Source organism: Globicephala melas, chromosome 1, assembly GCF_963455315.2.
Source record: "Globicephala melas chromosome 1, mGloMel1.2, whole genome shotgun sequence".
Lineage (NCBI taxonomy): Eukaryota > Metazoa > Chordata > Mammalia > Artiodactyla > Delphinidae > Globicephala > Globicephala melas.
The window spans coordinates 27488600-27502398 of NC_083314.1; the positions used below are offsets into that span (position 1 = coordinate 27488600).

The following is a 13799-nucleotide window of genomic DNA, read 5'->3' on the forward strand; positions in this document are numbered from 1 at the left end:
TCTAGGCATGAGGGCTTCAGTAGTTGTGGCACGCGGGCTCTAGAGTGCAGGCTCAGTAGTTGTGGTGCATGGGTTTAGTTGCTCCGCGGCATGTGGGATCTTCCTGGACCAGGGCTTGAACCCATGTCCCTGAATTGGCAGGCGGATTCTTAACCACTGCGCCACCAGGGAAGTCCTTGATAACTATTCTGATACAAAGATTTGCTTAAAGTCATTGTGATTCTATATAGATAATAGCACAGATGGAAATTAAATTCTATGTAAATGAAAGGCCAAAAGGATACAATAACTTCTTCAGAATGGGTTGAGAGAATCATGTAAATTAAGGGTGAAGGTAGTTTGTAGTATGGAGGGTAGTGTACATGGGGGGAGTAGTTAGAACCAAACTCGATTTAAGAGTACTAAATGGAATTTTATTTATTTATTTTAAATACAACAAAGAATAAATGAAAAAGACAATTTTATGGGCTCTATCAATATTATCTTTAGGGGATCTTAAAATAAATGAATGAGGTTAAAGTTATATATGTTTGTACATTTCATCTATAGATAAAAATAGTAGCACACATAGTTGCATTTTGCATACCCTTGGACAAAATTCTACTGGTTCTAACATATTATGAAACTAAATCTCAAATTCTAAGCTTTTTGTAAAAATTAAAAGTTATTTTAGTAGCTTTCCCCAAACTGTATACATTCCTAATATTTTATTTAATTGTTAATGATTCATGTAACAATTATCCTCTTGAGGTGTTTTTGAAAACTGTCATCTTCCTGATGGTTCTGAAAAGGTCTCATCACCAATATTAAGGGGAAAATTAAGTAAATGAGCACAGTGATTAGTTCAGACAGAAGTTGTCTGCTTTATAGTTAGAATTTATATTTAAGAAATTCTGTCATGAGTTGGCTGACTGTTCATACTGTTTCTCGATAATATTAAAAAACATTCCATTTTGCTATACACCTGAAACTAACACAACATTGTAAATCAACTATATTTCAATTTAAAAAAATTTCATAGTAAAAAAAAATCTCATTTTGTCCCCAAATTGGATATTGTTAAATATGAACAAAAATGATATTTTTAGTTCAATGTTAATGTCTCTCAACATTTATAAGTAGCAGCTTTTACTTCCCTAGAGTTCTGTCAGTTTTTATAGTAGCTATTTTTCACCTAAGTTCTTTTCAGTGTTATATAGTCTTTTGGTTTTAACAATCAGAATATTTGCATTCAGTACTTTGGAATGATCCTAATTTAAGCACAGAGTTTAATTTTAAATTCTGTGCAACATAAGAACATATACAAAACTAACCCTAACTGGGAACACTAGTGATTACCTATAGTGTTTTACAATGGCCATTTTTACTTTGGTTACAAAGACCCAGTTTCTTAGAATCCCATATTGTTTGTTGCTTCAAGATAAAAAGGAAGTATAGAAATCTCTGGGAAGATATGCATAAGTATGATTTAATCACCAATATTGTATCCATTTAGCTTTTCTCCTTGTCAGGAATGTTGCCTGTTCTAGGCAGAGAATGCTTTTGAAAGTACGATGTTAGCTGCATGCAAGTACTTGTGTCTGCATGCTAAGAGGTAGCCATAAAGCTTACAGCATCTTAATGCAGAACAAATGGCACTTACAGTTTCAGTCTCTTTAGAATCATTAGAGTGGTTGAAAACTGGATAGAGAGTATATATTTATGACGAAAATACCAATAAACCATGGAATTCATAATTCTTATGAAATATATAGTTCTACTGAAGCTGCAATACATTTTAGAATCTGAATTAGAAGATTTGTAGTTCATTTTTTTAGCAAATTCCTGTGATGTTAGGAATATTAAAGGATTTCTGTAAATTATAAAGTATATAAATGTGTGTTTATATATAAAACACACATATAAGTTACCTGAAATATAAGGTTACCAGAAAAAAAATGTTTTTGAATTAGCGGTAAATTGGTTCATCCAAGTTCGCAGTTTAGTTTCACAACATAGGTGTACAGACAGTTTGTTTAGATGTTTAATTTTTTCCCCCATCTGTTCTGTCAGGATTATTGATTGAGCAGTAAGCCACTCCAGGGCATACATAGCCTCCTCATAACTGCTTGCCTTGAGTGCATTGTGTGGCCTGGCGAACAAGCTGAGGAAGGTGTTCCTTCAGCTTCCCAGTAAATCTTAATTGGTAAAAGAATATTGAAATGAGTATGTTTTTTGAAAGTACCCAGTAGCCAAATATTTACATTGGGAACTTTAATTGATGGTATCATTTTAAAATATATAATTTATTATTTAATGTCATCCTTTGAAATTAATAACCATTCAAGAGCTGTTCATGGTGATTTTTTAAACTCATCTGCGTTTTGATAAGTAGAAATATCTACATTAAATGTTATCAAATATTAATCAATATTGCCAGAACATTTAATAGTAATTGATAACCTGCTGTGACTTCCTTGAGTCTTAGATTTTATTATATCATAAAGTGAAGCAATCTCTGGCTTCTAGTGGAAACATTGAAACTAAGCTTTTTTTCCTAGAGCTTGTGCTCTGTTGGGGTGTTTATTGATATGACCTCTTGTCATTTTTTAACATTTACATTCTTTTAGTGTTCCAAATCCCCACTTGTTCTTTATCTCTGTTTGGGCATTTGTGTTAAATGTACTTATAAAGTGAAGCTATATCTATGGTTACAGAGGACAGTAGGTGTAGAAGGAAATACTAAATGTTTGCATTCATATTTAAAGTTGATTTTAGTTTAAACATTAGTGACATTGATTTCATGAAAAAGAGACACTGTCTTTAGTTTAATTCTTCAGGATAAGTCTTTCAGTGGATTATTTCTTTAGGAGCAGGTTTTGACCTGCATTTATATCTAGATTATATGATAAATTGCATTTTAATGGAGTTGAAATGTAACTTACCATTGTTGTACCTCTACATTGCCATTTATTCTACTGGTTGGATCAACCCTCATAATAACCATGAAGTAGATTAGCCTTTTTGCTAGGGAAAAAAAAAATCGTCAGAGGTAACCAGAAGGAATTGCAACTCTTAGGTTAAAGAATGTAAATTTTATATATTACTAGGCTGTGGATTTTAATTTCACTCTGGAATTTCTACATTATTTCAAAGTATTGTATTTTGAAATAATTTAGATATAAGGAGAGAGAAAAGCCGTTGTATGAACAGTGGTAACATGTTTTTTATTATATAGCCACATGTAGAATATTATAATCACTTTTATTTTTATTTCTTGTGTATTTCATCTTCCAGCTGTCTTGAGGTAGGAGTTGAACAGAAATCTTTCTTTTTAATTGATAGCAAAGACTCTTAGATAAAGAGGCCTGGCTGAGTTGTTGGGGTATTTTCTCCTCAACATTGCCTAAGTTTTACATGTCAGTAAGATAATACATTACATCAGATTTGTTTAGTACAAAGTAATACAGCAAACAGCTCTAATTGTAGCATTATGTATGTATATTTCAATGAAACCTCGTATGTTCAAAAGCAAAACCGCATATCTTGAGAATCAGTGTTCGTTTTACAAAGCTAAATAAAATATATTTTATTTTATCAAGCAGATTTTTTTACAATGCAGTTTTATTTTTCAGTTGCTTATTTCTCTTCAAAAATAAAACCCTTTTTTTATGTACTCACTTTCCCTTCTGGCTGCAAACCAGGTATTTAAACAAAAATAAAGGATTGCCAGTTTTGCCAGCTGGGGATGAGAACCCGGCTGGTGAAATGTGGGTTCGGGAGGCAGTTAATCCAGCTTTTATGCTTTTTATGGTTTTATGAAAAAAGAGGTTAAAAGCTACATTTGGCTCTTTATTGTATGTACCACTGTTTTGTTGCTGTTGTAGGAATGCAGTAAAAGGTTACTTAGATTTAAAAAATTTTGTTATTAGGTAAAATCTTGCGTCTATTAGATAAAGGCCTACAAACAGTACATTCTACTAATTGGATATGGGAGAGATTCAAGAGTCACTGGTATTTAAAAATTATATATACAGTATTTCCTTTAAGTACACAAGTAGAATTCCTTCTACTTCAAGTTGTTTCTTGTTTTCTGTATGTTCTCACATTACTCATTTCAAACAAGTAGAAATTTTAAATATTTTTGGCTAAAGATAGAAACTAGAATTTATTGTTTTCCCCAAAAACATCTTGCTTAGTTTGTTATTTACAAAAGGGTTTTGGAAAAATTTAGAAACTGGACTTATGTTTATATATTGCCAATGCAGTTTCTAGTTGTCTTTAGCCAAGAAACAATGATACAATTGAATTAATACTAGGGATGTAATGTACAATATGATAAATATGGTTAACATGCTGTATGTTACATATGAAAGTTGTTAAGAGAGTAAACCCTGAGTTCTCATCACAAGGAAAAAAATTTTTTTCTAATTCTTTAATTCTGTTTCTGTATGAGATGATAGATGTTCATTAAAGTTATTATAGTAATCATTTCATGATGTATATAAGTTAAATCATTATGCTGTACACCTTAAACTTACACAATGCTATATATCAGTTATCAAGCTGTATGTCAATTATGTCTTGGTAAAACTGGAAGAAAACAATCTTTTCGTAGCATTTGAAAACACTATTAAATAGATCTTTAGGTAACATAGTTTTTTTCTTAAAATTAAATTCTCCACCTTTAAATACCCTGTCTACCAAAGTGCCTTTCATAGTATTTATAGTAATCATAGTGTAGCTGTCAAAAATATTATGTGCGTTTTACGAAATTATTAGTTAAATTTTAAATAAAAGTCACATAGGTGTAATCTTCAACAACATACTTACTTAGCTCAAACTAAGAAAGTTTAAAACATGAGTACTACTTTGTTCTGTATCAAATTCTCTCCAATGTCATCAATTATAAGATTTTTCTGATTGATTAATTTCATGTATATGGTTTTCTTGATCTGTTTATCCCAAAGCTAAGAGGATCAGATAAAGTAAGCTTTAAGATTATTCAAATATAGTATCTTAAAATAAAATATTGAAAGATCCAAATAGATAAAGAAAATTCCATTGGATGAGGAACATATGCAGTAGAAGGGTAAATCAAATTTTACCTTTCTGGGACAAATGGCACGTCATCATGTTTCAGTTTGAACAGGTTGTTCTAACATAGCCTAACTTATACTTGCGTATTGTTTCTTACTAAATTTATTTTACATGTAATGTGTTTTGGGAAATAAATTTAAGGTCATATACCCTACAAATATTGAGTCCATAATTTTTATTGTTTGTGTTTAATAGAAATTGTTGTGAGGTAGTTAAACTTTGGATACTAAAGTTTATTACAACCCAAACAGTAAATCTTTATATTCACCTGTTGCTTAAATATTTCCTGAAAGAGTTTAAACATTTAGGGGCCTCCAAAAGTTTTTATATTTATTTTCATGGTTGTCATGCCCTGGACTCTTCTCTAGTACATTGCATTTGTTTATTCCTATCATTCAGTGTTTGATTTGTAGTAGTTGGTTCTTCTCAGTACAAGAATGTGGTAGACACATTATGTTCTCTATAATCAGCACAGTTTAGCTCTAAGTTGTTACTTAAAGTCCATGTTAGTGGAACCAGAATGAAAAATTAAGTAGGCCTAAATGAAAATATGCAAATAGTTTTCATTTGATCCTTAGGGCACTCATACATTCATTTACTTAGAATCTGTTGCAATACCTTTTTTGGTACCCAGTCATTTCTGGATATATATTGAACATTTCACATATTTGGTGTGATTTATATCTTTTGTAGGATGCTTCATAATTTAAATGTCAAGATCTCAGAATAGCCTACCTAGGTTATGTAAAAATCTTATGTTTTATAAATAATACTTTAAAAGCTAACGTGTAAAAATTGATCTTTTACTGGTTTCACTTTTAGGTGTTAGAAGATAATGACTATGGCCGAGCCGTGGATTGGTGGGGCCTTGGGGTTGTCATGTATGAAATGATGTGCGGGAGGTTACCTTTCTACAACCAGGATCATGAGAAACTTTTTGAACTAATTCTAATGGAAGACATTAAATTTCCTCGAACACTCTCTTCAGATGCAAAATCATTGCTTTCAGGGCTCTTGATAAAGGATCCAAATAAACGGTAAGCCGCAAATAACACACAGTGAGTTACTGATGAATGTGGTTAGGAATTGTGATATGGAAATTAATTCAAATATAACTGACTCCAAGAAGCAATGTATTTGGTGTAGACATCTTCCTACTGAGACACTGACTTATTTTTAACTGCATAATATAGAACATTTAAAAAATTCCCTCAACTCTTTCCTAACTTGGAAATTTTATACAGATTTTACCACATAAAGATTTTGAGAGTTTTATGAACAAACACTTTCTTAATTGCCATGGTGCTTGCTATTGTGGGGATAGGAGGATCCCTTTTTTCCTTTCAGTCTCTGGGCTTTATATTTCTGCTGATTTACATTATAAAACAGATAGAACTGTCTCTATACTCTCCTCCCACACGTATGTATGTTAACATATCTAACTACTTTTTTTGTTTGTCTTTGAAGATAATTCTTTTCCACGCATGGCTGAAAGGGCTAATGGCAAAAAGTGTCTTTGCATACTTTGTATTTCTATTTTTGTAACTATAGCTATGACCTGAGGAATCCTACAGCTCTTTGCTTAATGAGCTGTAGTATTCATTGTTCATGTTTATATATTTATTTACACATACATTTTATAAGTCCTACATGAAATGAGTATTAATTTTAAAATATCCCTTAATATATGTGTTTGTATATACATGTGTATATTCTTTGTTCCAGTAGATATATACGCATATCAGTATGTCTCTGAAAATCTCTTAGCCCTTAAGCGTCTTAAGGGTAGGCCATTTCATATATTGTTTAATCTTTTGTAACACCTCACATAATTTTTGTTAATGTTCTGTTTGTGGTTGATGCTCAGTATGTATTTGCTGACAGACGGAATTAATGAGTGAAGGAATAAATGAATTTTAAATTGTGGGCTTTGTCTACCTTAGAGATGGTTTCCATCACATACTTCTAGCTTTTAAATTTGTGAGGAACATGATTTTACCTTCAGCAGAAATAAGCAAACATAATAAAAGACGTGCCACCTTTATGCTTTGTGAAGAACCATTCAAACATGTTTCATAATTCTAGTAACTGAAACCTTACCTTATATTTATAAAGTGAATTTGTGTTCTTTGTCAGGACATTTGCACATCTCTTGTGTCCCTTGCTTTTTAGTAGCCTGTGGAGTAGGTAGGATAGATATTATTCTCATTTCCATTTGACAGCAGAAAATGAGGCCCAGGGAGGGTTACGTGATTTATCCTAGTTCTCACAGAAAATTCCTGCAGAACAAGAATAGAAATCAAGTTTATACTTGCCTATTTGATATTTCTCTTGTATCTTCTTTACAGTGCACCGTTTTCTTAGTTTAGGTTTTAAAATGTATTCCATTTTATGTGATTGTTTCACAGCTATTGTAGCAAGTGGTACTGGCAATAGATAATCTTTATATAGAGCTAGGATTTCAATTTTATCTAGTTGAGTTTTGGATCTAATATTTGCCTTAGATTTCAAGGGCAGTGAATTTTTAACCCATCTTTTTCTGACTCTTTCTGGTTTTCATGTCTATATCTCATTCATTTTTTTATTGTCATTTCCCACCCTCCACCCGCACCCTACCCCCTGGGGATAGCACGTAGTAGGCACTTAATAATTGTTGAATACACGTGAGGTAAATTTCTAGAATGTTAGTGGCCTGGTATGTAGGACAACTCCTAAAGTTTTGTCTACCCAGAGGTTGATATTGTCTAAAGAGAAGATGTGGTATTTTTAACTATCTGTTATTTCCTTTTAAGGTAAATATGTCAAGCCCCTCCACTGCTACATTAAAATATTGGGAATGCAAGGATAAATAAAATGGGTAATCTCTGCTCTAGTTGTTCATAGAATAATGTAGGGCACAAAACATGTATTCACAGATGCTCAGGTTAAACTACGTACAAATGCTTTTGAAATTATTAGCTGTTAAGGGGATTGGAAAACTTGAGCTGGCTTATGAAGGAGTTGCAATTTGCAGTGGCTTTCATGAAGAGAATTTTACATGTAAATAACAGCTAGAATTGCAAATGAACGTGGCATTTGAGAAGTTCAGCAACTGGAGTGTAGAATATGAGTTGGGTAACATTGGCAGATGAAGCCGATATGTTAGATTGTAAGGACCTTATCTTTCTTAGAAAATATTTAATCTTTATTCAGAAGGGCATGAGAAGCCACTGAATTATTAAAAGTAAGGGATGGTGTAATCAGGTCTGTGTTACGAAAAGGTAACTCAGGGAGCTTTGTCATGGATAGATTAGAACAGTGAAGCGCCAGTGGCATGTAGGCAGAGTAATTAAGAATACATATGGAATTGTCCAGATAAGAGATGGAGTCCTTCCTAAAGCAGTTCTAAAGAGTGCTAAATAGAAGTTTGTGAATGATTAAATAGAAATGGTGAGGAAGGGGAAGGAGTCAGGATACCTCTGAGGTTTCCAACTTGGATGACTAGTTTGGAGAATGGAATTATTATTAACAGAGAAGGAGTACAGGCAAAGGAGGAGGCTTGATGGGGTGGATGTTGATATTAGTTTTGCTATACCGAGTCTGAGGTTTCTATAGAAAACCTAAATGTCAAGCAGGCAGCTGAAAATAGTACCAGTGCTTAATAGAAACACAATAACTAATTTTCTCTGGGTATATGTCCAGGAGTGGGATTGCTGGGTCATATGGTCAAACTAAAAACTATTTTTAGTTTTTTAAGAAACCTCCATACTGTTCCCCATAGTGGCTGTACCAGTTTACATTCCCACCAACAGTGTAGGAGGGTTCCCTTTTCTCCACCTCCTCTCCAGCATTTATTGTTTGTAGATTTTTTGATGATGGCCGTTCTGACCGGTGTGAGGTGATACCTCATTGTAGTTTTGATTTGCACTTCTCTAATAATTAGTCATGTTGAGCATCTTTTCACATGTTTATTGGCCATCTGTATGTCTTCTTTAGAGAAATGTCTATTTAGGTCTTCCGCCCATTTTTTTATTGGGTTGTTTGTTTTTTTGATACTGAGCTGCATGAGCTGTTTGTATATTTTGGAGATTAATCCTTTGTCCATTGCTTCATTTGCAAATATTTTCTCCCATTCTGAGGGTTGTCTTTTCATTTTGCTTATGGTTTCCTTTGCTGTACAAAAGATTTTAAGTTTCATTAGGTCCCATTTGTTTATTTTTGTTTTTATTTTCATTACTCTAGGAGGTGGGTCAGAAAAGATCTTGCTGCAATTTATGTCAAGGAGTGTTCTGCCTATGTTTTCCTCTAAGAGTTTTATACTGTCCGTCCTGACATTTAGGTCTTTAATCCATTTTGAGTTTATTTTTGTGTATGGTGTTAGGGAGTGTTCTAATTTAATTCTTTTACATGTAGCTGTCCAGTTTTCCCAGCAAAGATGAACTTATTTGCAAAGCAGAAATAAAGACACAGATTTGGTATCCACAAACTTATGGATACCAAGGGCGGAAGGATGGGGTGGGATGAATTGGGAGATTGGGATTGACATATATACACTACTATGTATAAAAGAGATAACTAATGAGAACCTACTGTATAGCACAGGGAACTCTATTCAATGCTTTGTGTGACCTAAATGGGAAGGAAATCTAAAAAAGAGGGGACATATGTGTACGTATAACTGATTCATTTTGCTGTACAGAAGAAACTAACACAACATTGTAAAGCAGCTATACTCCAATAAAAATTAATTTAAAAAAAAGAAACACAAAACTGAATATTTGGATTTGAGATCTGTAGATATCTAGGAGGTAGCTGGAGCCATGAGAATAGTGAAAAGAATAGAATATAAAAAGAAGGCAGCCTAGGACAGAGTCTTGGGAAATGTCAAAATTTAAGAGGTAGAAAGAAGACAAAGAGCCAACAAAAGGACGCTTCCAAAAGTCTTTGCAAACGTAATCAAAGCTAGCACTATAGTATACCTCTTTATTATTCCTATTCAACTATTTTAAATACTGCCTGAATTTCTCTGATACTCTTTACCGAATTGCTGTCAGTTCCATCAAAGAGTCAGCTCTCATCTTGCTTTTATTTCTTATTCTGCATTGCGTTATGATTATTCTATCAGTATCTCCTTTAGCCTCCTATGCAAATTTTGTAGGAAAAGCATGACCTCATGTTGCATTCAATAACACAAGGAAAATGTGAATTAGATGTTGTTTCTAGTTATGAAGAATCCATAGTAGCTGAGGATTTTAGTTTGGCTTTCTGATATGGGAATTTGGTATTCTTAGACAAAAATATCTTAATGTAAATTATATTTTGATATAATTTTGAAGTTTTAAATTGTATATTAGGGAGTCATTGACGTTGAAATTTTTGACAGTTTCACACTTTGAAGAAGCTTGTGTTAAAGAATCTCTACCAACTTCTAAAATGGCAGCCTAAGATTATATTCTTAGTCTTTGTATAGCATTCATGGCCGATACTTTAATTTTGTATGTATTTGATAAATATAGATTAAATGCTGTCTATGTCCAAAGCCAAACTATTACTAGAGAATTGAGGGGTGGCATAAAAATGAAAAACTGAAGCTGAATTAAAACCTTTTAATTACAAAAATGATTACGGTTCTCCATTCCAACTCCTACCTCATCCATCATCTCATATATATAATTAAGATTGAAAACAGTATTGAAATAAACAATAACATAAATGTAAGAAAATACAATGAACTGCTGATTTTTCTTGTGCATACTACTTTAATGCATACTTTGAAATGTTGAATAATTCTTTTCAGAAGCCTGTGTCTTGGTGTTTCTGCTTTCCTGGCTCCCTAAGCACAAGCTTTAAAATGCTTTTTGGATAATCCAGTACTGAACTCTCCCCTCCAAAGAATTTGCATTCTACCAGGAGAGAGACATATACAACTTGAAATAGAATGAAAAAGAGTGAGGCCAGGGAGTCAAGTGCCGAGTGTTAACTAAGTATAGATTTGCCAGTCTGAAAGTTGCAAATATGCATGCAACTATTATGATCTGATCCAATCTAAAAGTTCCATATCAGGAGTGTAGTTTATTCTGTATGAATCTTGAGATAGGAGACCTAGATAGTGGGAACTATAGGATCATCACTACAGATATTCAGATATCAGCTAATTGTTTTGTTTTCCATTCTGACAGTGTGTCAGAGGATCCTGGATTCTTCCCAGTCATGTATTTCTTATACCTAATAATAACCAGAATTCATTAAAATTGTATAATTGTTTGTTTTCTATGACCTACTTGTGTTTCTTCTTACTCAGTGTTGTGTTGGGAGTTGAAATGTACCAGTTTAGAATAGCCAATTGTTAAATTTGAAAAATTTTGTGAGCAGGTTGTTGAATACAATCATTATTAAATATTAAATTATATAAACTTACAGTTAAATCAGGAACATTAAAATCACGGGTAAAAAATACTCAAAACTCATCACTCTTTAATAATGTTGTTAAATTTTACTCTTATCTATGCTTTTGAGGTTACTTATCTATTTTGCTTATATATTTTGAGGTTAGAAATACTATATAATGTTTTACTTCCACACATCTTGTATCAGTAAAAATAATAATATATATAAAATGCATTATATTGTATATGCATAATTTCCCTCAGAGAGCTGATTGTTAAGCATTTACCAGCACATATCATTCCTAACGATGAGTAAAATCAAATAAAACTTGCTGTATCAAATTCAGATTTAAATAGATTTCCTTTCTTTTCCTCTTTCTTTCCCTGTCCTTTCTTTTTTTCTCTTTTTCCTCTTTCCCTCCCACCTTACTTCCTTCTCTGTTTTTTTTCTGTTTCTCTCATCCTTTCTTCATAGTGACTAGTAGGTACTGTGTGAAACTGAGAAAGCTAGAAAGCACCTGAATTTCAGATTGTGTCAGGTATCAGTTGAATAACATTTCCTTCAAAGATGGGGTGGGAGTATTCTAAATTTTTAATTTATATTGAAACTTGCATAGCATATTATATTGCAGTGATATTTCATAGATTAAATTTATCATTTCTGTGAAAATTCATTTGAGATATGAAAATACTCCATGAGTTTCTGTCTGTTAGCAATGCTCTCCAAATTGTTTTTTCTAAGTAATTATCTAGTCTTTTCAGAATTTGTGTTAACAAGGGTACATTTTGACTAAAGTCGTTCTAAAATAAATTTGGTTTATAGAATTGACAATACCATTTATTGTGCTAGGTACTTATGTTATTTCTAACCCTTGCAATAATCCACCAGGCTGGTATTATTAATCCCATTATACAGATGAGAAAACTGAGATTAAGCAACTTTTTTATTGTCATATATCTCATAAATTTCTGAGCCGATTGCCTGTTTCAGGTTTGTCTCCAAAGCCTATGCTCTTTTCAAATACCATACTGTCCTGAGGCTAGTTCTTATTAATAGCATATTAGGAAAATTAGATCTTACAATAAAAGCTTTTTATTTTTATGGCTATTTATCACAAGAACTATTTACACACAGAAAATTACATTTCACAAAAACTTTGTAGTTATGCATTCAGCTTATGTAAACGTTTTATACTCATTTAATTTTATTTCTGTCCTCGCAGCCTTGGTGGAGGACCAGATGATGCAAAAGAAATTATGAGACACAGTTTCTTTTCTGGAGTAAACTGGCAAGATGTGTATGATAAAAAGGTAGGTTATCTTCATGGCATAGTGTTTATATATTTTGGTTAAAATGAATTTACAGCAAAAAAAATTTTAAGTGAATAAAAGTGAATGATGTAATTATATTTTTCATTTTTACTCAGTCATTTAATTGAATGTAGGACTCCTTAGCACAAAATTTTCTTGATAGTTTTGACTCCCGAAATGCATTTTGAAATTTTATTCAATGTGATCAAACAGTTTTTCTTTTTTATCACAATAATTTGTTAGTTTGCTTCTCATCATTTCCTTAATTCATAAAAAATAAAGGCACCGATGTTATGTTATTCTTCAGGAAAATTAACTAGCAAAACAATCATAATTTTAAAACTTTGTCTCTATGCCTTTCATTTTAAAGTGAGCTCTTATTTATTTATACAATTTATTATTTTAAAAGGAATTTAAAGCAATTTAGTTTTAATATTTAACCAAGTAATAAATTTATTTGTCTTCTTTGGAACATCTCTGTTATTTGAAACAGAACTTAAAGACCCAGAGAATGGATGCTACAAATTATATAATTTTATTTTTACTGTAATCTGCTTAGTCTTGTTTTTAATACTGCAGTGTTTAAGTTTAGGAACAGGAAATTATTTTGTTTGTTCTATCTTTTAAATTTTTTTAATTTTATTTTTACTACTTCAGATATTGTTAGTACAGACACTGATTTTTATATTTTGATTTTCAAATGCTCATATAAAAATTTTACTATGAAATTTTTATGTAGTTCAGCATTTGCTTAGAATTATTATCTAGTCATTTTGTGTAGTTAGTCCTTCCATTTCAATTTATTCCAGGTTTCCATATTTTTCTCTAAAACATATATCAATCAACATTTATGTAGTGTCTACTTTGTGCCAAATATTCTTCTCTATTAAACCCTAAAGATAGAATGATATCATATGAGTTATGAGGAAGTGAGATGAGTACTTCAACTGTATTATGTTACAGTAATAGGGAGTGTGGTGATTTTGTAAGCATTTACTGTAAATAGGTATTTAAAATAGTTGCACCATGTTATGATACCTCTAC

At 32.0% G+C, this 13799-nt stretch overlaps 1 protein-coding gene across 4 annotated transcripts in view; it reads left to right on the plus strand.

The window, feature by feature from the left end:
* Window positions 1–13799, plus strand: part of AKT3 (AKT serine/threonine kinase 3) — a 395398-nt gene that overhangs the window by 302842 nt on the left and 78757 nt on the right. For all 4 annotated transcript variants that reach the window (XM_060307050.1, XM_060307115.2, XM_060307149.2 and 1 more), the window contains 2 exons: window positions 5902–6116; window positions 12668–12755. In XM_060307050.1, coding sequence (XP_060163033.1) covers window positions 5902–6116; window positions 12668–12755 — 303 coding nt within the window. The remainder of the gene's footprint in view (window positions 1–5901; window positions 6117–12667; window positions 12756–13799) is intronic.